Here is a 22,061-nt window from a genome sequence, read left to right as displayed (position 1 = left end):
CATACCACAGTAAAGGACACAGAAACAGTATCAAATTGCAAATTAGGCCAGAGTATACATTTTAGCCCAGAAAAGTTATTTTTCAGTTCCTGCTGTAGACAAAGGCGTGCCTGCTACTGTAGGCATGCTGTCTTTGGAAAACCATGGGCCCAGAGCTAGAAATGTGGGTTGAGGATCCAGCCTCGATCTCTGTTAGGCTCTGTGGTCTTTGGCCAGTAAGTTCACTTTGGGCGCTTTAGTTTTAACTGCCTAATGGGCATAATCTACTTAATCATGAGAATTCAGTGAGAATGCATGTGTATGAAAATCATCGCTCAGTACAAGTGAAATAAATGTGTACTTTTAGGTGCTATTTGCAATTCCATTTCCTATCCCCCACCCCCAATTTAAGCGATGATGAGATGGGAGACCCAGAGGTAACAAAAACCTTTGTGAGGTCACACAGCACCTTAGACATAGAGGGTGTTCAATAAGTATCAATTCTTATTTTAAATTTTTTTTTTTTTCAACTTTTTAAAATTTATTTTTGGGACAGAGAGAGACAGAGCATGAACCGGGGAGGGGCAGAGAGAGAGGGAGACACAGAATCGGAAACAGGCTCCAGGCTCCGAGCCATCAGCCCAGAGCCTGACGCGGGGCTCAAACTCACGGACCGCGAGATCGTGACCTGGCTGAAGTCGGACGCTTAACCGACTGCGCCACCCAGGCGCCCCTCAATTCTTATTTTAATAAGGGCTCCTAAACATGTCACGTAATTTATTATTAATGCCCATTTTTACAGATGAAGTAACTGAAGCTCAGAGAAGCTAAGTTGAGCAAGGTTACAGAAAAGTAGAAATTCCAACTCAGGTCTGCCTGCCTCTAACACCGTGAGGGACATCCTGGCCCAACGGGAACGGGGTGAGTACTAGTGATTTCCTAAGGTGTTCTAGGTTCCTTTACTACTGTTATTTCAGGTAACTTATTTCAGATAGCTGTTACCTGCAGGCTGCCTTCCTTCAGGGTCAGTGCCTCAGGAACTGCTTCCTTGGATCCTTGGAACACTGGTTCCTGGCCACGGCCTCAGAAGTCTTAGGTCCCAGGGGCACCTGGGTGGCTCAGTCAGTTGGGCGTCTGCTTCAGCTCGGGTCATGATCTCATGGTCTGTGGGTTCGAGCCCCGCGTCAGGCTCTGTGCTGACAGCTCGGAGCCTGGAGCCTGCTTCAGATTCTGTGTCTCCCTCTCTCTCTGCCACTCCCCTGCTCATGATCTGTCTCTCTCTGTCTCAAAAATAAATAAAAACATTAAAAAAAATTAGAAAAAAAAAAAGAAGTCTTAGGTCCCAGATCACCTGGGCCAGGTGATATTAATGAATCAAATCACCTCCCTAAGCCTCAGGCTGCAGACAGGCCAGAACCTCTTTGTTTGGCTTTTAATCCCCACCCTGCTCCCAAAATAATGTGGCGTAGCTTACAAAAATACATCCGGAACATCAGTCCGATCGTGAGAAAACTTGAGACAAACCCGAATTGGAAGACATTCAACAGATACTTGGCCAATACTCTTTAAAAGGTCAAGGTTCCTGGGTGGCTCAGTCAGTTAAGCGTTGGGCTTCAGCTCAGGTCATGATCTCGTGGTTTGTGAGCTCAAGCCCCGTGGCAGGCTCTGTGCTGACAGCTCAGAGCCTGGAGCCTGCTTTGGATTCTGTGTCTCCCACTCTCTCTCTCTTTCTCTCAAAAATAAATAAATGTTAAAAAAAAAAAAAAAAAGGGGGTCAATGTAGTGAAGGACAAAGAAAAGCCGTTGAACTTAGTCCTGGCTGCAGGAAAATCAGAGAAATAACCAAATGTTATCTGGAATCCTGGATTTCTGAACAGAAAAGGGCAATAGTAGAAAAATTGTAAAATTCAAATATGGTCTGTAGTTAACAGTAGTACATCAGTGTTAATTTCTTGATTCTGATCAATATACTATGACTAAATGATATGTTGACATTAGGAAAAGCTGAGTGAAGGATATGGAGAAACTATCTTTGCAAACTTTAAGTCTGATGCTAGTTTTTAAAAAGTTAAGGGGCACCTGGCAGAGCTTGCAACCCTTGATCTCAGGGTTGTAAATTCAAGCCCCACATTGGTTGTAGAGATTACTTAAAAACAAAATCTTAAAAAAATTGTTTAAAATAATAAACACTAAGGGGCCCCTGTGTGGTTCAGTCAGTTAAGCGTCCTAGTCTTGATTTCAGCTCAGGTCATGATCTCACTGGTTTGTGAGTTAGAACCCTGCATTGGGCTGGCTGCTGTCAGTGCAGAGCCTGCTTCAGATCTTCTGTCCCCCTCTCTCTCTGTCCCTCCCCAATGTCTCTCAAAAATAAGTAAGCATTTAAAAATAATAATAAAAGTTAAAAAATTAGATGCATGTTGGGGCACCTGGCCAACTTGGTGGGTGGAGCATGCAACTTAATCTCGAGGTCTTGAGTTCCAACCCCACGTTGGGCATGGAGCCTACTGTAAAAAATTAGATTCATGTGGAACGCCTGGGTGGCTCAGTTGGTTGGGCATCAGACTTCGGCTCAGGTCATGATCTCTAAGTTTGTGAGACCCGCATCGGGCTTTCTGCTGGCAATGCAGAGCCCCTTTCATATCCTCTGTCTCCCTCTCTCTGCCCCTCCCCCACTCATGCTCTCTTCCTCTCTCTCAAAAATAAATGAATATCAAAAAGAATTAGATACATGTAAACAATACTTTGGTCATATATATACTGACCTAAGAAGAATAACCAAAAGAGCCTTTAGGTAAAGGATCCATAACTGAATAAAAATACAATAAAGAGTGAGAAAAAAAAAAGTTAGTGGGTGGGAAAAAAGTTACTGCGGAGTAAGGAATAAGAGCAGGAAAAATAAGATGAAGCCACAGACAAGCAAGCCCTGGTACAGGTGCCAGAAACAGACTGCAAATTTGGCTCTGGGCTTCCTAACAGCAAACTCCAAGAAGAAAACATGATTGGTTACATGATTCACAATGTGTGTAATAGAGAAAGGCAAAATTATATCAATACACAGGATCCTATGCAGCCCCTAGAAGATTTTATTATAGAATATGTGATGATATGGAAAAATATTCATAACATATTAACAACAATCAGCAAATCACAAAACAATACAGGCTATATGAAAACAGTAAGTCAGTAGATTATTCAAGTTAAAATTTCTTTCTGCATCTGCCTGCTCTCAGCACCAGCCCAGGACCCCTGAGGGTGTCCTGTCAACCATGCAGGCAGGACTACAGTGACTACAGTGTCTCCCACCTGGTGGAGACTTAGCTGTGGTTTTCTTTTGAGTTTGTTTGTTTTTTTTTTAGTTTAATTTTTTTTTTTTTGAGAGAGAGAGAGGTTAAGCAAGTCAGATGCTTAACCATGGAGCCACCCAGGCGCCCAACTTGGCTGTGTTTTCATAGCAGCTATGCAGTTTACCAAAACAGCAGCTTCCTGAGGTATTGACATGCACATTTTCTGAAATTTAGTTTTTTTAATCTTTATTTTTGAGAGAGAGGGAGAGAGAGCACGCAACACAGGGCTCAAACTCATGAACCACAATATCAGGACCTGAGCCGAAGTCGGATGCTTAACTGAGCCGCCCAGGAGCCCCTGAGATTATTTCAGTTTTAATCAAATACTGCAAACAAAATGAAAGGGGAAATCGTTCCATTCATGCAGTAGCAAAGGAGTAACTATCATTCACTTGTTAGTTTAGCCAAACATTTTTGGGGCAGTGAGAGGGAGTTTGGGGTAAATTCGCCTTTATAAGATTTAGCAGTTTGTACTAGCACATTTTATATCATTAACTGTAACTTAATTCTGCTGGGTGTTGCTATGGGTTTCTAAAAATTTTTTTTTTTTTTTCAACGTTTTTTATTTATTTTTGGGACAGAGAGAGACAGAGCATGAACGGGGGAGGGGCAGAGAGAGAGGGAGACACAGAATCGGAAACAGGCTCCAGGCTCCGAGCCATCAGCCCAGAGCCTGACGCGGGGCTCGAACTCACGGACCGCGAGATCGTGACCTGGCTGAAGTCGGATGCTTAACCAACTGCGCCACCCAGGCGCCCCTTGCTATGGGTTTCTGAGCATTGAAAAAGCCCATTTTTTAAAAAAAATTTTTTTTAACGTTTATTTATTTTTGAGACAGAGAGAGACAGAGCATGAACAGGGGAGGGGCAGAGAGGGAGACACAGAATCTGAAACAGGCTGCAGGCTCTGAGCGGTCAGCACAGAGCCCGACGCGGGGCTCGAACTCACGGGCCGTGAGATCATGACCTGAGCCAAAGTCGGATGCTTAACCAACCAAGCCACCCAGGCACCCCCCGTTTTTTTTTTTTTTTAAGTTTATTTATTTATTTTGGGAGAGATCAAGAAAGTTCGAGTGGGGGAGGGGGAGAGAGAGAGGAAGAGAATCCTAAGCAGGCTCTGATTCGGGCTCAAGCCCTGAGCCCCAAGCCAAAATCAAGAGACTTGACTGACTGAGCCACCAAGATGCCTCAAAAAAAACCCTTTGATCCTGGTTGCAGCCTTGGCTCTATTTCTAATGTCCTTGGTTGCAGTGCCATCGAGGAAACTGGGTAGAAGGTGTGCGTGGGGGAGGGGGCTGATTATTTCAAAATAAAACATTTTATTAAAAAATTTTTTTGTCAGAGGCACCTGGGTGGCTCAGTCGGTTAAGCATCCAACTTCAGCTCAGGTCACGATCTCACAGTTCGTTGAGTTCGAGCCCTGCGTCGGGCTCTGTGCTGACAGCTCAGAGCCTGGAGCCTGCTTTGGATCTGTGTCTCCCTCTCTCTCTGCCCCTCCCCTGTTCACACTTAGTCTCTCTGTCTCAAAAATAAATAAAACATTAAAAAAAAAGATAATTTTTTTTTTTTGTTTCTCTCTGTTGGTATCAGTTTTCTATTGCTGTGTTTGCAAATTACCACAAATTTAGTGGCAATTACATTTATTATCTGACAGTGTTCATGGGTCTGGAATCCAGGCATGGCTTAGTATGATCTTCTGCTTAGGGTTTCACAAGACTGCAATCAAATTGTCAGCCATTTGCATGGTTCTCCCCTGGAGGTCAGTATACTCATCTTAGCTCACTCAGGTTGTCGGCAGAACTTAGCTCCCTGTGGTCGTGGGACTGAAATCCCTGATTTCTTGCTAGCTTTCAGATGGGGACCACTCTCCACTCCAGAGGCCACTGAGAGTTCCTTGCTCTGAGGCTGTATAGGCAGCTCACCACATGGATGTTTGCTTTCTTCCAAGTCAGAAGGAGTTCATTTCCTGGACTTCCTTTATCTCTGAACCCTAAATCTCCTTTTAAGAGTTCACCTGGGGGGTGCCTCGGGGGCTCAGTCGGTTAAGCATCCAACTTTTGATCTTGGCTCATGTCATGATCTCACAGACTATGAGATTGAGCCACACCTTAGGTTCTGCACTGACAGTGCCGATCCCTGTGTGGGATTCTCTCTCTCTTTCTCTCTAACCCTCCCCTGCTAGTGCTTTCTCTCTCTTTCTCTCTCTCTCAAAATAAATACATAAAAATAAAAACATTTTAAAAGCATTCATGTGGGTACACCTGGGTGGCTAAGTTGCTTCAGCTTCAATCTCTTGATTTTGGCTTGGGTCATGATCTCATGGGTTGAACCCCACATTGGAGTCTGCTTGGGATTTTCTCCCTCTCTCTTTGCTCCATCACTCGCTCTGTCTCAAAATAAATAAATAAAACTTAAAAAGAGTTCACCCGACACTACATTGTACATCTGAAATTAATAGAACACTGTATGTTAACTATACTGGAATTAAAAAAAAAAAGAGTACACCTCATTGGGTCAGTGTCTACCTGGCATAATCTCCATTTTGATGAACACAACTGATTAGGGCATTATATTTGCAAACAATCCCTTTTGCCATATAAAGCAACATAATCACAGGAATAATATCCCATCATATCTATTGATCTTGCCAATGCCCAAGAGGGAGGATTATACAAGGCTGTAGATGAATGAGGGGTATTTTAGAATTATGCCTACATACTGCTTATGCAGTTTCCATTTCTTTTCTTTTTTTTAAGTTTATTCTATGAGAGAGAGAGAGAGAGAGAGAGAGAGAGAGAGAGAGAAAGGGAGAGAGAGAATCACAAGCAGGCTCTGCCTTCTCAGAGCAAGGCCTGACACAGGGCTTGATCCCATAAGCTGTGAGATCATGACCTGAGCCGAAAGCAAGAGTCAGAAGCTTAACTGACTGAGCCACCTAGGTGTCCCTCCATTTCTTTCTTTTTTTTTTTAATTTTTTTTTTTAACATTTATTTATTTTTGAGACAGAGAGAGACAGAGCATGAACGGGGGAGGGGCAGAGAGAGAAGGAGACACAGAATCGGAAGCAGGCTCCAGGCTCCGAGCCATCAGCCCAGAGCCTGACGCGGGGCTCGAACTCACGGACCGCGAGATCGTGACCTGAGCCGAAGTCGGACGCCTAACCGACTGAGCCACCCAGGCGCCCCCCTCCATTTCTTTTTTATAATGCATATGGATTACTTATAAGATAAGGAAAACACAATAAAACTTATTAAAAAAGAGAAAGCAAACCAGTCTCCCATGAGAAGTATAGGTGCTAGAGTTTAAGGGATATTTCTTTTGTGGGTCTTCATAGAAAGAGAGCTGTGTATCCCTTAGTCAGCTAAATCTCTACTGTAAAGACAGAGTTCCACATGGTTGTTTCTTATCACATTCATGGTGTGGGATATTGGCTTCATGCCAACGTATAGTAAAAGTAATTCCAAAACCAACAAAGTCCAGTTTTTGGCAGACAGGTTCCAATCTAGAATTCACATGCAGCATCTGGTACAGGTCGATTCAAATCTTGGCAATGACTTCATTTAATCTGGGGCTCATAGATATGCTTTGGAGGACTCTTTCCATGAACCTTCTAAAACCACGTGCAAAATTTTGTGCATGCGCGTGTGTGTTCCTTTTTTTTTTAATCTTTATTTTTGAATGAGAGAGAAAGAGATAGTGTGAGTGGGGGAGGAGCAGAGAGAGAGGGAGACACAGAATCCGAAGCAGGCTCCAGGCTCTGAGCTGTCAGTACAGAGCCCGACGCGGGGCTCGAACTCATGAACTGTGAGATCATGAACTGAGCCGAAGTCGGACACCCAACTGAGCCATCCAGGCGCCTGGGGTTGTGTGTATTCCTCTGTGGAGAAAATCCACTGGTTTCATCAGATTCTTGAAAGAGTATGAACAAAACGAAACAAAACAAAAACAATTAAAAGGATCATTATTCTAGAGCAGGATTTCTTTAGCGTGGCACTATTGATACTTTGGGCTGCATGTTTCTTTGTTGTGGGAGGTTGTCCTGTGCACTGTGAGATGTTTAACAGAATCCTTCGCCTCTGCTATAGTGTACAGGAACATCCCCTAGTTGCAATAACCAAAAATACAGGAACAACAACAAAAAATCTTTAGACCTTGCTAAATGTCTCCTGAAGGGAATGGACTTCACTTTGAGAGGAGCCACTGTTCTTCTGGAAGAATGGAGGAACGAAATATAACTAAGGTGACATCTAGTTTAAAACAGTCCTAAATGCAAATTGAACCACTGCTGTTAGGATCTTGGGTAAATTAGCTCATTTCAGCCTTAGCCGGTTTCCTCACGTGTAAACTGGGGATATAGTACCTACCAAATAGGGTTTCAACAAAGATCAAAGGAAATAAAGCATGCAAAGCCCTTTGTGGGGCATCTTATATGGTAAGCACTTAATATGTTGTAGTAATTAATATTGTTCCCATAGTTGAGACCATTCAGTATTTCCCTGTGTCCTATTACCCTGTCATTCAACAGGTATTTATAAACCAGTGTCAATGTGCCAGATCTTTCTTTCTTTCTTTTAATGTAATCTCTACCCCCAACATAGGGCTCAAAGTCACAACCCTGAGATCAAGAGTCACATGTTATACTGACTGAGCCATCCAGGCGCCCCTTAATTATTAAAAAAAAAAAAACTATATATATATATATATATATATATATATATATATATATACACACACATATGTAGTTGTTGATGTTGTTAGTACAATCTACCTCCCAATGGGGCTTGAACTCATTACCCCAAGATCAAGAGTTGCATGCTGGGGTGCCTGGGTGGCTCAGCTGGTTAAATGTCTGACTTTGGCTCAGGTCATGATCTCACAGTTCATGAGTTCAAGCCCTATTATCAGGTTCTCTGCTATCAGCACAGAGCCCACTTCGGATCCTCTGCCTCCCTCTCTCTCTACCCCTCCCCCACTCATTTTCTCTCTCTCTTTCAAAATAATAAATAAACTTAAAAAAAAAAGTTGTGGGGCACCTAGGTGGCTCAGTCAGTTGAGCGTCCGACTTTGGCTCAGGTCATGATCTCACAGCGCTTGTGAGTTCGAGCCCCACATCGGGCTCTGTGCTGACAGCTCAAAGCCTAGAGCCTGCTTCAGATTCTGTGTCTCCCTCTCTCTCTGCCCCTCCTCCGCTCATGCTCTGTCTCTCTCTCTCAAAAATAAACAAACATTAAAAAAATTAAAAAAAAAAAAAAGAGTTGCATGCTATACCAACTGAGTCGGCCAGGCACCCCCACATCTTTCTTTCTTTTTTTTTTTTTAATTTTTTTTTTTAACGTTTATTCATTTTTGAGACAGAGAGAGACAGCATGAACAGGGGAGGGTCAGAGAGAGAGGGAGACACAGAATCTGAAGCAGGCTCCAGGCTCTGAGCTGTCAGCACAGAGCCCCACGCGGGGCTCGAACTCACGGACCGCGAGATCATGACCTGAGCCGAAGTCGGACGCCCAACCGACTGAGCCACCCAGGCGCCCACCCCACATCTTTCTTAATGAGCTCTGCTTGAATTATTCCTTCTCATACTCTTATCAGGTAGGTACTGTTATCATCCGTGTTTATTCTTTGTGAATGGCACTTTTAATGCCAGAATAATATTTCATTACATCTATTTTTATTCCAGGTCCTGGCCTCCCTTCTGAGATCCAGACCCATGTGTCTACCTGGGTGTCTCCCCAAGAATGTTTAAATTTGGCATCTTTGGCCAATTAGCCCAGTGCCTAGCACCTAGTAAGCCTTCCATAAAAACGAGCTATTACTGGCCATCAATGTCATTTTGACCCCTGCTGTCTGATCTACATCCTCTTTCTACTCCTCAGTAGGATCCCAGAATCACCTATTTTCTGTCAGCAGTCTTGGCTCTGGGTTAAAGCCCTGATTTGTTGCCCCTGTGGGGAGCTCTTAGGAGAATCCACCCTAGTTCTCCCACCTGCAGAGAACTGAAGCAATAAAAATGAAGACACTCTCACTCCAAGCCCACACTGCCCTGAACAATCATTTTGGTGGGGAGAATTTGCTTGCAGTAGACAGGACATAAAGTTCCCCCACAGCAGCTTTCCTGGGCGTGCTAGCAAATGCTGGTGATTCATGGCACCACAGGGGCCTGTGGGGAAGCAGGAGATTTATGCTATTGTATAGTTACAGCAACAGTGTCTGCTGAGTGCTAGGGAACTGTGGTTCATGGTACTTGGGGCTACAACAGGCAGCAGCTTGGCAGCCACAATCAGGGAAGCAGGGCAGCACAATGGTAATGCCATCAGGCTCTGGGTGGGAGAAATCTGGATTTGATTCCCATCTTTGCTTCTTCTATCTAGGTAATAGCAGGTGTCTCTGTCATGCGGCACCTCTTTCCCATCTGTAGGGGAGGTGATGCTAATGATGGTTAATATTTGTGGACTGCTTCCTGTTCAGTCAAAAGAGAAAATTGTCTCTACTCAATTATTATTTAAAAGCATGGTTTATTTTTTAAATACAGAAAGCTATATTCCCCCGCCTCACAGTACACCCATTATAACTTGATGACATCTAAAAAATAAAAACATGTATGTGGCTCGAAAATGTAAATCAGAGTACAAAGTGAGAAATGCTTTCATGTTTCGACCATTTTGTATCTACAAAAATAGCAATTTCATAAGATTCAACCTAGTATGCGCCCTGTCTACTATGTCCTAGTATTTACCCTAGTTTATATGTATTAACTTCCTTAAATTCCTCAACAACCCCACGAGGCAGATACACTTATTACCCTTCCTTGGTAATAACGCTGTTTCTCCTAAAGAGAAGCACAAGAGTCTGGGGGAATGCCGGCGATCTAAGCGGCCTCCACGTGATTTAAAAGTTTGAGAAACACAGAGGTCAGTATATGCAATTAAGTGCCAAGCTGGATTATCCGTCGGGTGTCCGAGAAACACGATTCCCTGGGGCGCCACACTGGGAGCGCATTTGGTTCAAAGTGCAGTCCCTTACCGACCAACCGCACCCGGCGACCAGCCTCTACGTGGTTCCCGGGGAAAGGCGCGCCGGACTCCGGTTCCTCAACCAGTCTTGCTAGAGTAGGCGTACTCCTTTCGAACAAAAGCGCTCGGAGTGACTGCCGCTATGGCCACTCAACGCCGAGCCCAAGCCCGCGCCTCCAATCACAGCGGAACTTCCAATTGGTGGAGTCGTTCTGAAGCCGGGAGAACGGAGGAGAAGTCCCGCCTCCCTAGGAGTGCTCAGCCAACTGCGGAGTCCGGGCGGTAGCCGCGGGGTTCGGTTGCGCTGTGTGTAATGATCTGGGGGCCTGAGGGCGGGGCGGGGAGCAGGCGGGGGTCTGCGGGGAGGGGACGCTTCCCGCAGGCGCGCGGAGCGAGGACGGTGACAGCCACGCGCGCACGTGCGCGCCCGGCCGCAGCGCGGCCCCGAGGCCTCTGTTGGCCGCTGAGAGGCGCGCGGGGGCTGGCCGGCTGCCGTCTAGGGGCCCCGTGCCGGGGCGTCCCCAGCGTCCCCGGCCCGAGTCCCTGAGCGCCGGGCCGTGTCCACCCCGTCGGTCCTGGCTCGTGTTTCGTCCCCGTGGCCGTAAGGGCCCGCCCCCCGACTCCCCTTTACGCTCCCGGGGCAGGGTCCTCACGGCCCATGCTGGCCGCTGGGGGCCCGCGCCGCCCAGACAGTTCCTCGGCCGGCCAGCCGGCCACCATGGTGGCCCTGAGGCCTGTGCGGCTCCTCCAGGGGGGCTAACCGGTCCAGAGCGCAGGTCTCGGGGCGCGAGGGTCCCAGGCCTGAGCCCCGCGCCATGGCTGGGGCCATCGCTTCCCGTATGAGCTTCAGCTCGCTCAAGAGGAAGCAGCCCAAGACGTTCACCGTGCGGATCGTCACCATGGACGCCGAGATGGAGTTCAATTGCGAGGTAACCGGCTGGCAGCCCCGACGGGCTGCGGTAAGGGGGAGCCGGGCGGAATCCGGTGGAATCCCCGCTCGCCGGGCTCTGCCACGGGTCTGGCACCGATCGGGGCGCCCCTGCGGCGGTGACAGTCCAGGTGGAAGCTTGAGGGATTCAGCTTGTATCATCTCTGAGCGTAGACAGAGTCGACCAGAACCGGAAGGAGCCATCTAGGCCCAAATCTTCATGTTAAGGATGATTGCTGCTTCCCACCCCCCCCCCGCCCCCCCCAGGGTTTTTGGGTTTGGAAGCACTTCCTGACGGTTCTCATTCATTGTTACTGCAAGAGGCTGGAACCATCCGTAGTGGAGAATTCTGGTTTTCATTGTCAGGCTTAAGCTCCAGCTTTATGGTCTTTTTTACTTCATTAGATATTATTATGTGCCCCAGGTATTAAAAGTTGCGTTTTGTAGAGTGGAAACTCTATACCTATTTCTCTTTTCCAAAGCTACCATTTTCTGGGAAACAAACTCTTTAAGGAAAGAGTTGATGTCTAATACTTATTTTTCGTGCAGTTTATTTTACATCATGATGATAACAGTTAACCATTTGTTGAATACATTCTAAATGTCAGACGTTCATACATTTAATTCTCACAACAACCCAATGAGTTAGGTACTCCAAGCCATGTATCTAGTAAGTGGCAGAGTGGGATTTTAGGTCAAACTTTTAGCCAAAACAATACTGCCTTTCAAGAAATGCAAGTCCTTGCTAGTCCGAAGTGTGTTCTATGAACCAACAGCATTGGCAACGGCGACCTAAGTCAGGAGTTGGGAACTTTTTCTCTAAAGGGCCACATAGTAAATATTTTCAGCATTGCAAGCCATGGGATCTCTGTTACAACTACTAAGCCCTTCAGCTCTACTAGTGTAGTACAAAAGCAGCCTTAGGATCGACTTCCAGCCTGACAGCGTGAGGAGCTCCATTGAACTCCCCGATAAGACTGGTGAAAATCACTTAAAAAAACTCAACTATTTAAACCCTCTGGAAATGGTTTTAAGTGCAAACATTCATCAAATGAAGAAAAATCTATTCAAGGAAATCTATGAAAATTTGCTAAGAAAGGTGAGAGTCTATGGTGTTTGAACCAAGGCTACTGCCTCCCTCCCACTTCCAACATACCAAGGGGAAGATCCACTCCAGACTGCTGCAACACAGAACACAGGGCTCCCTCTTCCCCTGGGTCCCTGTCAAACCACTTTCTTCCCAGGAGGAGCAGGACTGAAGTGCTTCTTATCCTGTGCAAGGCTTCTTGCTGCTGAGACTAAGTCCCAGGTGTGAATAGTTGAAAGATGGGGCTTCTGTCTTTTATCCAGCTCCTACTTACAGAATGGGAGCTGTGCCTTGGGCATGGCATACTGAGACTACTGGGACCCAGTTGCTCTTTTCCCAGCCCCAGCTTGTGCAGTGGTGGTTCTGTGCCAGGAGAGGCAAACTGAGAAAACCTCTGGCTGGTATCCCTCCCCCGCCGCCCCCCCTCCCCACCCCCCCCTTTAGAGATTTTACCTGTTGGGAGAAGTCTTTAAAACCTGTAGCTCCTGCTCTCTTCCCAAAGGTAGTTAGTTCATTTGCAACAAAAGTGGAGAAGTTTATGCCTAAGGGAACCCTTACAAGCAGTAGAGGTTTTGGTGAAGGGCAATTGGGAGGAGATTGTAGATTTAATGAAGATGCTACCTAAACTGTAGGCCAGCTAGTTTGCAGGAGAAAATCAGAATAAGACAGCTGGAAAGAACCCACATGGGATTGAATAAACTGTTCCCTCAGAAGAGCAGCCTTTGATTGAATTACTTTGTAGAGCAAATTATGCCCCAGGGCATAATGAAATAATAGAATAGTAAAACACTATTAATGGAGTTTAACAGCTGGGTGCAATCAGGGGAAGGAGAAGGAGTCCTACTATACACTGTCACTGCAGGATGACTGTGGCCATAACCAAATTTGTGCCTTCCTGAGGAACAACATCATAGGTCTTAATACTATGTGAAGGAAATAGATTTCACTAAAATATTCCAGCCCATCACTAAAGAAACAAACAAATAACAATAATAAGCCTTAGGGCTGGGTTGGGGAGAAACAGTCCAGTATCTATATTATTTAGATAATATATTATCTAAGATGTCTGATTTCTAACAAAAAATTATGAGGCATACAAAGAAACAGGGAAATATGACCCATACAGTGGAAGATTAGCAACAGAAATTGCCTGTAAGAGTGACCAGATGTCAGATTTAGCTGAAAAGATTTCAAATAGCCGTTACAAGTATGTTCACAGAACTAAAGGAAAACATGATTAAAGAAGGAAGATCTAATGACATTTTTTGCATCAAGTAGAGAATATCAGTAAAGTGACAGGAATTATAGAAAAGAAGCAAATGAAAATCATGGAGTTGAAAAGTACCATAACTGAACTAAAAAATTCATTAGAGGGGCTCAAAGTAGAGAAATTACCCTGTTTGAAGAGAAAATTGTAAAGATTATGCAAGCTGAAGAACAGAGAGAAAAAAATGAAGAAAATGTACAGAGCCTCAGAGAAATCATTAAGAGCATATGTGGAAGAGGAATACCACAAGAGGAAAGAGAAAAAAAAATATTTTAAAAAATAATGGCAGAAACTTTCTGAATTTATGGAAAAACAATAGTCTTGACATCCAGGAAGCTCAATAAACTCCAAAGAGGATAAATGCAAAGAGATCCACAAACAGAAACATCATAGTAAAAATGCTGAAAGTCAAAGACAAAAAATCTTGAAAGCAGTAAGAGAAAAATGACTTGTCACATACAAGAAAACCCCAATAAGATTAACAACTATCTTATCTGCAGAAACTGTGGAGTCCAGAATATTCAAAGTGCTCAAAGATAACATATTCAAAGTGCTCAAAGAAAAAAACCTGTCAACTTAGAATCCTATATCCAGCACAGCTGGATATTTCAAAATGGCTATTTCAAATATGAAGGTGAAATACTTTCTCAGATAAAGACAAACTGGAGATGTCGCTCAAAGACCTGTCTTACAAGAAATATGAAAGGAAGTTCTTCAGGCTGAAAACAAGTGCCTTTAGATAATAACTCAAGTTTACATGAAAAAAAAAAAAAAAGAGCACCAGGAAAGGTAATTATATAATTACAAAAGACAGTAGAAATGCATATTTTTCTCTTCTGATTTATTTATTTCAATTTTAGAATGAGTGCATGTGCAAGTGGGGGAGAGGAGCAGAGGGAGAGAGAATCCCAAGCAGGCTCCACACTCAGGATGGAGCCCAATGCAAGGCTTGATCCTACGACCCTATGGTCATAACCTGACTCAAAATCAAGAGTTGGATGCTCAACCAACTGAACCACCCAGGCACCCCTTCTTCTAACTGACTTAAAGAGCAATTGTATGAAATAATACCTATATAATGTGCTGTTGGGCCTATTACTACAAACGTAATTTATGGGTGGTATACTTGCCAATAACAGCACAAAGGAGGTGGATCGGAGCAAAGCTGTAATGGGCTAAGGAAATGGCCACAAATGGTAAAGTAATAACTATAGCAATGTATTGTTGGGTGTTGGGTTTATAATTTTAATAGATGTCACGTGTGTGTGTGTGTGTGTGTGTGTGTGTGAACAATATGTATATTTATATATATGCAACAATGTGTATATATTTTATATATGTAACTATATATATAATTTTAGTAGATGTCATACACCCCCCCCACATATATATATATATATATATATATATATATATATGAACAATAGTTTACAAAAAAAGAGGGAAAGGACCTATATAGGAATAATATTTCTATATATCACTGGAATTAAGATAGAATAGTCTGGGGGCTCCTGGTGGCTCAGTCAGTTGAGCGTCTGATTTCGGCTCAGGTCATGATCTCACGGTTTGTGAGTTTGAGCCCCGCGTCGGGCTCTGTGCTGACAGCTTGGAGCCTGGAACCCGCTTTGGATTCTGTGTCTCCCTCTCTTTCTGCCCCTCCCCCACTCACACTCTGTCTCTCTCTCCCCTTCAAAAATAAATAAACATTAAAAAAATTTAAGGTTTTCATGGGGCGCCTGGGTGGCGCAGTCGGTTAAGCGTCGGACTTCAGCCAGGTCACGATCTCGCGGTCCGTGAGTTCGAGCCCCGCGTCAGGCTCTGGGCTGATGGCTCGGAGCCTGGAGCCTGTTTCCGATTCTGTGTCTCCCTCTCTCTCTGCCCCTCCCCCGTTCATGCTCTGTCTCTCTCTGTCCCAAAAATAAATAAAAAACGTTGAAAAAAAATTAAAAAAAAAGATAGTATAATCTGAAGCTGATTTTGGTTAAGTCAAGATTATCTGGTAAACCCTAGAACAACCACTAAAAACAAAGCAAACCCCAAACACTTAAAAAGTATAGTGAAGGAAACATTAAATAAATTTAAATCCTTCATTAAAAAATATTCACTTAATGAAAAAGCAAGTAGTAAAGGAGGAATAGAGAAACAAAAAAGACATGAAACACATAGAAAACTAAACTAAAATGGCAATTGTACACCAAATAATTAGATAACTTAATGAAATGGACAATTTCCTTAAAAGATGCTATCTACCAAAATTGACTCAAGAAGAAACAGACAATCTGAATAGACCTATAACAAGTGAAGAGATTAAATCAGTAATAAAAATACCCACAAAAGTCCAGGCTCTAGGTAGTAGAGGCGCAAATGGCTTCACTACTGAATTCCACCAAACATTTCAAGAACAATTAATACCAATTCTTAACATACTCTTCCAAAAAAAAAAAAAAAAAAAAAGAGGAGGGAATACTTCCCAACTCATTTTATGAGGCTGGCATTACCCTAATACCAGAACCCAAAAAAGCTATCACAGGAGAACTAGAGACAAGATCTCTTATGAATATGGAAGCAAAATGGGGCACCTGGCTAGCTCAGAAATTACTTTAAAAAATACATGGAATGGGGTACCTGGGTGACTCAGTTGTTTAAGTGTCCAACTCTTGATCTCGGCTCAGGTCATGATCTCACATTTCATGGGGGGCTCTGCACTGGAATTGTGGAGCCTGCTTGGGACTCCCTCTGTCTGTCTGTCTGTCTCTCTCTGTCTTTCTCTGTCTCTCTCTCCCCTTCCCCTTGCTGGCTCTCTCTCTGTCTTTCTCAAAAAAAAAAAAAAAAAAAAAAAAAAAATATATATATATATATACATGTGTATATATATATATATGGAAGCAAAAATTCTTAACAAAACTATTAACAAACTGAATCCAACAACAAATAAAAAGAATCCTACATCATAACAAGGGAGATTTATTCCAGGAATTCAAGGTTGGTTTAACATCTGAAAATGAATTAATGTGATACATCATATCAATAGAATAAAAAACAAAAATCATGATCATCTCAATGGATGCAGAAAGAGCATTGACAAAATTCAGCAGCATTTCATGATAAAAAACACTCAACAAAATAGGATTAGAAGGGAGCTTCCTTAACCTGATAAAGAGTATCTGTGAAGAACCCACAGCTAACTTAGTGAAAGAAGGATGTTTACTTGCTAAGATCAGGAACAAGACAAGGATATCTTGCCACTTCAATATTGTTTTGGAGGTTCTAGCCAGGACTATTCGGCAAGAAAATGAAATAAAAGGTGTCCATATTGGAAAGGAAGAAATAAAAATATATTCACAGATAACATGAGCATGTATATAAACTCTAAGGAATCCCCTAAAAAAACTATTTGACCTAATAAACAAGTTCAGCAAGATTGCAGGATATAAGAGCAATGTACAAAAATCACTTGTAATTCTATATACTTGCAATGAACAATATGAAAATTAAGAAAATTCTATTTATAATAGCACCAGAAAGTATAAAATACTTAGGAGCAAATTTAACAAAAGAAGTATAAAACTTATACTCTGAAAGTTGTAAAACATTGTTGATGGAAATTAAAGATGATCTAAATAAATGGAAAGACATCCTTTGTTCATAGATCACAAGATTTAACATTGTTAAAATGGCAGTATTCTCCAAACTAATCTACTCATTCAACACCATCCTCATCAGAATTTCCATTTACTACTTTGTAGAAATTGATAAATATTCTAAAGTTTATATGAAATTGCAAGGGATCCAGAATAGCTAAAAATATCTTGAAACAGAAGAGCAAAGTAGGAGGACTCATACTTCCTTATTTCAAAACTTACTACAAAACAACCATAACATAATAGTACATAACAGTGTAGTACTCACATAAAGATAGAGAGATATTGATCAATGGGGTAGAACTGCGGGTCCAGAAATAGACCCATACTCTATGGTTGCCTGAGTTTTGACAAGGGTGCTAAGACTATTCAGTGGAGGAATGAATAGACTTACCAACAAACAGTGCTGAAAACTGGACAGCCACATGCAAAAGATTGAAGTTGAACCCTTATTCTGCACCACATACAAAAATTAACTCCAAAGACCTAAACGTAAGAACTAAAACTGTAATACTCGTAGAAGAAAATGGGGATAAATCTTCATGACTTTGGATTTGGCATATGATTCTTAGATATGACAACAAAAGCATGGGCAACAAAAGAAAAAGTAGATAAACTTCATTGAGATTAAAAACATTTGTGCTTTGAAAGACACCATCAAGAACATGAAAAGAAAAAATATTAGCAAATCATAGATCTCATAAGGGTCTTACATCTAACACATATAAAGAACTCTTATTGCTCAGTAATGAGAAGCAAATAATTCAAAAGTGGGCAAAGGAGGAGCGTCTGGTTGACTCATTCGGTAGAGCATGTGACTCTTGATCTTGGGATTGTGAGTTCAAGCCCCACGTTGGGCATAGAGTTTACTTAAAAAGATGGGCAAAGGATCTGAATAGACATTTCTCCAAGGAAGATACACAAATGGCTAATAAGCACATGAAAAAATACCCTCATTAGTCATCAGGGAAATGAAAATAAAAAACACAATGAGATACCACTTTACCACAATGAGAGCCAACCACTAGGATGACTAGAATCAAAAAAAGGCATATAATGACAAATGTTGGCGAGAATATGGAGAAATTGGAACCCTCATACACTGCTGGTGGGAATGTAAAATGGTGCAGCCACTTTGGGAAACAGTCTGGCAGTTCCTCAAACTGTTGAATATAGAGTACCATATGACTCAGCAATTCACTACTAGGTATCTACTCAAGAGAAATGAAAACATATGCCTACAGAAAAACTTGGACACAAATGTCCGTAGTGACATTATTCATAATTGCTAAAAGGTGGAAACAACCCAAATGTCCCTCAACTGATGAAAAGGTAAACAAAAGGTGGTATATCAATATAATGGAATGTTATTTGGCACTAAGAAGGGATGAAATACCAATACATGCTACAATATGGATGAACCTTGAAAACATGCTAAGTAAAAGAAGCGGTCACAAAAGAACACATATTGTTTCATATATTTCACATAATTATTCCCTTGGAAGGATATCTAGGGAAATAGAAAGTAGTTTTGTGGTTGCCTAGGGCTGGGAAAAGTGCAGGAATACAGAAATGATAGCCAAGGGGTACAAGGTTTCTTTTTGAGGTGATGAAAATATTCTAAAATTTACAGTGGTGATGGTTGCCCAACTCTATGAATATGCTAGAAACCATTGACTTGTGCACTTTAAATAGGTGGATGTTAAGGTACATGAATTATATCTCAGGCTATGTTAAAGAAAATGCAGCCTTTGGCAAAATGGAAACAAAAGACATGACTTTATTCCAATAAAACTATTTGTGAACATTGAAATTTGAATTTCATATAACTTTCACAAGTGATGAAATGTTATTTAAAAACTTACATTTTGTTAAAAATGTAAAAATTACTCTTAGCTCTCAGATTGCACAATAATAGGTGGTGAATTAGGTTTGTGTTGTGGACCGCAGTTTGCTGATCCCTAATCTAAGTTTCTTTTTTTTTTTTTTCTTTAATTTTTTTTAATTTAAAAACTTTTTAAGTAATTTCTACACCCAGTGTGGGGCTCAAACACACAACCCTGAGATCAAGTGTCACATGCTCTACTGACAGGGCCAGCCAGGCAACCCCTGATCTAAGTTGCTAGTTGACAAACGTTGTGAGAGGGGTGCCTGGGTGGCTTAGTTGGTTAAGCATCTGATTCTTGATTTTGGCTCAGGTCATGATCTCGCGGTTCGTGGGTTTGAGCCCCGCATCTGGCTCTGTGCTGTCAGTACAAAGATTCTCTCTTGGGGTTCTCTCTCTCCCTCTCTGCCCTTCCCTCACTCTAGTGCGAGTTATCTGTCTCAAAAATAAATAAACTTAAAAAAAAAGAGATAAATGTTGTAAGAGATTGTGAGAGACTGACCAGTAAGGAAAGGGATTTTGTATGAGATTTCTTCAGCCATAGTTTTACCATGAAAATCTCTTCTTTTTTTTTTAAACAGACCCAGACCCAAAGAGGATGTACAATATTATCAACTATAGCAGTGTTCTAAACACTGGCACTGTTGACATTTTGGCTGGATAATTCTTTGTTGTGGTGGGGGCTGTCCTGTGCATTGTAAGATGTTTAGAAGCATCTCTGGACTCTATCCACTAGATGCCAGTAGCACCTCCCCGTGCTCCCCGTCATGTCAACCAAAAATGTCTTCAGACATTGTCAAGTGTCCCGGCGGGGGGGCGGAGGGGGAGAAGGACACCCTTCTTTTCTCCCTGCCACCATATTGAGAACCACTGGTCTATAGAAGAAGATAAGAGTAGTGATATTCAGAGAGGCATAATGGTATAGTATAGTCTGTCAATATGCCAGCAAACGGCCTAGCATCTTGATGAAATGAGAATTCTCATTCTGTACTTATGCAGTAGGACTGAGAATTCTGCATTTCTAACACATTCTCAACTCTCAAACAGTGATGGTGCTGCTAGTCCAGAGAGTTGCAAAGCATTAGTGGAAAGTGCATAGTCTTTGAAATAAGTTAGACCTGGACTTGAATTCCAGCTGGACTTCTAGCTTGGGTAAGATACTGAAGCTCTTTGGACCTCAGTTTCCACATCAGTAAAATGGAACTAATACTATTGACCCTGCAAGGTTTTATAGGGATTCCTGGAATACATAGTGCCAGGCAGAAAGGAAGAACTTAGAAGGGAGTATAATTGGCCTACAGTAGGAGGTGCAGGTCACTGTGGTCACTGCCCTGTTGCAATTTGTCAAACAGTTGCATCTCATTGACTTGCCAGTGGAAATACCTGTTTGTAAACGAAGATGTTCAGATATTCTGTTGAAAGTTATGGTAGTTTGACTTATGATGATAGAGCTCTGAGAAACTATTAGACTTTCTCCTGCCCTATTTTTATGTTGTACATTAACTGAGCAAGGTGCCGATACCAGGAGATGGCAGATGCATTTTGAAAAAAAAAAAAAGAAGCGGAGAGATGGTACTTGAGGAATTCTTCATTGAGGCATACAGGTAGGTGGTGGTCCAAGGAGGACTCAATTTCAGAACCAGTGTTAGTTAACATATGAATCATGTTACCTTATGCTAATAAGTTCAGACTTTTTTGCCGCAGAGGTAGGAAATAAATCTCTTGCACTACTTGCTGCATTGCACAATTGGCTTGATGTTTTAGAGGATTTTTCCACTTGAAATATTTGATATTTGTCATTTTGAGAAAGTGGGTGCTGAACGTAATTTGCCAGGAGGCTAAACGGTTGTGTTATTTCTTATCTAGGCTGGAATTTTACTCTAATAATTCAATCTATCAGTAAGAAGAGCCAAATATGAAAAATTTCTCAAAATTGAGTTGTGAGAGATTCTAATACCATCTTACATTGGAAACAAAGCCGCCTTCTCCTGTTGGTTGTTGATATCCCAGATGTTTTCACATACCCCAGTGGGATTGTGATTGGATTAAACACCAACATTACAGATCATTCCAACATACAAATGGACATAAAGTAGAAACTTTGGAAAGAGGAAAACAGAAAGAACTCTGGTGTTTTCAGTAAGATGTTACATCCCAGACACCCCAAGATATAGGTAAATGCTTGTCTTCTAGGATGCAAATCCCCAAAGGGCAGTGGTGGTCATTTCATTGCTTAGTTGTAGATAGTAATGGGACTCTATATGAGGGCACTGAGAAACTTCTTATTTCAGAAGAAAGGTTTCTGCCTTATCTGTGGGTTCTTCCATGGGGGTTAAGCAGTCCCCATGGATGGCATGGGTGCCGCACATCTAGGACGTGGGCAGTCTGAGGTGAATGATGGATGCAGTTGTGCTGGTGAAGGGTGAAAGAAGCAGGGTATATATACTGGCTGGTGCTGCCATCTGCTGGAGCCCATATCTGCTCTTTTGTAGGAGGAAGGACTAGGGAATAGCAGCTACTGTGTGCCAGGTGCTGTGCTAAATGCTTTACAATGTACTATCTCACTTGATACTTGGAATAGATTCACTTACTCACTCAACAGATATTTACTGAGTACCAGTGTGGACCTAGTGGTGATCAAGACCTGCTTAGGATGGAGATCCTGTCATTGGCTTCATTTTCAGAGTGGGAATTGGAGGCTCCAACAGGGCAAATAGCCTGCATAAAGTCCCAGCAGAGCCACCGTTTGTTCTGAGAGAGAAAGAAGAGGACAGTGGGAGAATCTCAATAATGACCGATGAGGGGCACGTGGGTGGTTCAGTGGGTTAAGCATCGTCTTTTAATTTCAGCTCAGGTCATGATCTCACAGTTCATGAGTTTGAGCCCCATGTTGGGCTTAGGAGCCTACTTGGGATTTTCTC

The 22,061-nt window shown here is 42.5% G+C and overlaps 1 protein-coding gene across 10 annotated transcripts in view; it reads left to right on the top strand.

Moving 5' to 3' along the window:
- Nucleotides 1-10,665: 10,665 nt before the first annotated feature.
- The window catches only part of NF2 (NF2, moesin-ezrin-radixin like (MERLIN) tumor suppressor), an 80,382-nt gene continuing 68,986 nt past the window's right edge, over nucleotides 10,666-22,061 (top strand). For 5 of the 10 annotated variants that reach the window (XM_060612782.3, XM_060612783.3, XM_060612776.3 and 2 more), the window contains exon 1: nucleotides 10,667-11,261. In XM_060612782.3, coding sequence (XP_060468765.1) covers nucleotides 11,148-11,261 — 114 coding nt within the window. In that variant the 5' untranslated portion in view covers nucleotides 10,667-11,147. Of the gene's footprint in view, nucleotides 11,262-20,652; nucleotides 20,745-22,061 lie in introns of all 10 variants that reach the window. The other 5 variants (XM_060612784.3, XM_060612787.3, XM_060612785.3 and 2 more) reach the window with 2 other exon arrangements.

Source organism: Panthera onca, chromosome D3 (genome assembly GCF_046562875.1).
Source record: "Panthera onca isolate mPanOnc1 chromosome D3, mPanOnc1 haplotype 2, whole genome shotgun sequence".
Classification (NCBI taxonomy): Eukaryota; Metazoa; Chordata; class Mammalia; order Carnivora; family Felidae; genus Panthera; species Panthera onca.
This window is presented reverse-complemented; position numbering and strand designations above follow the sequence as displayed.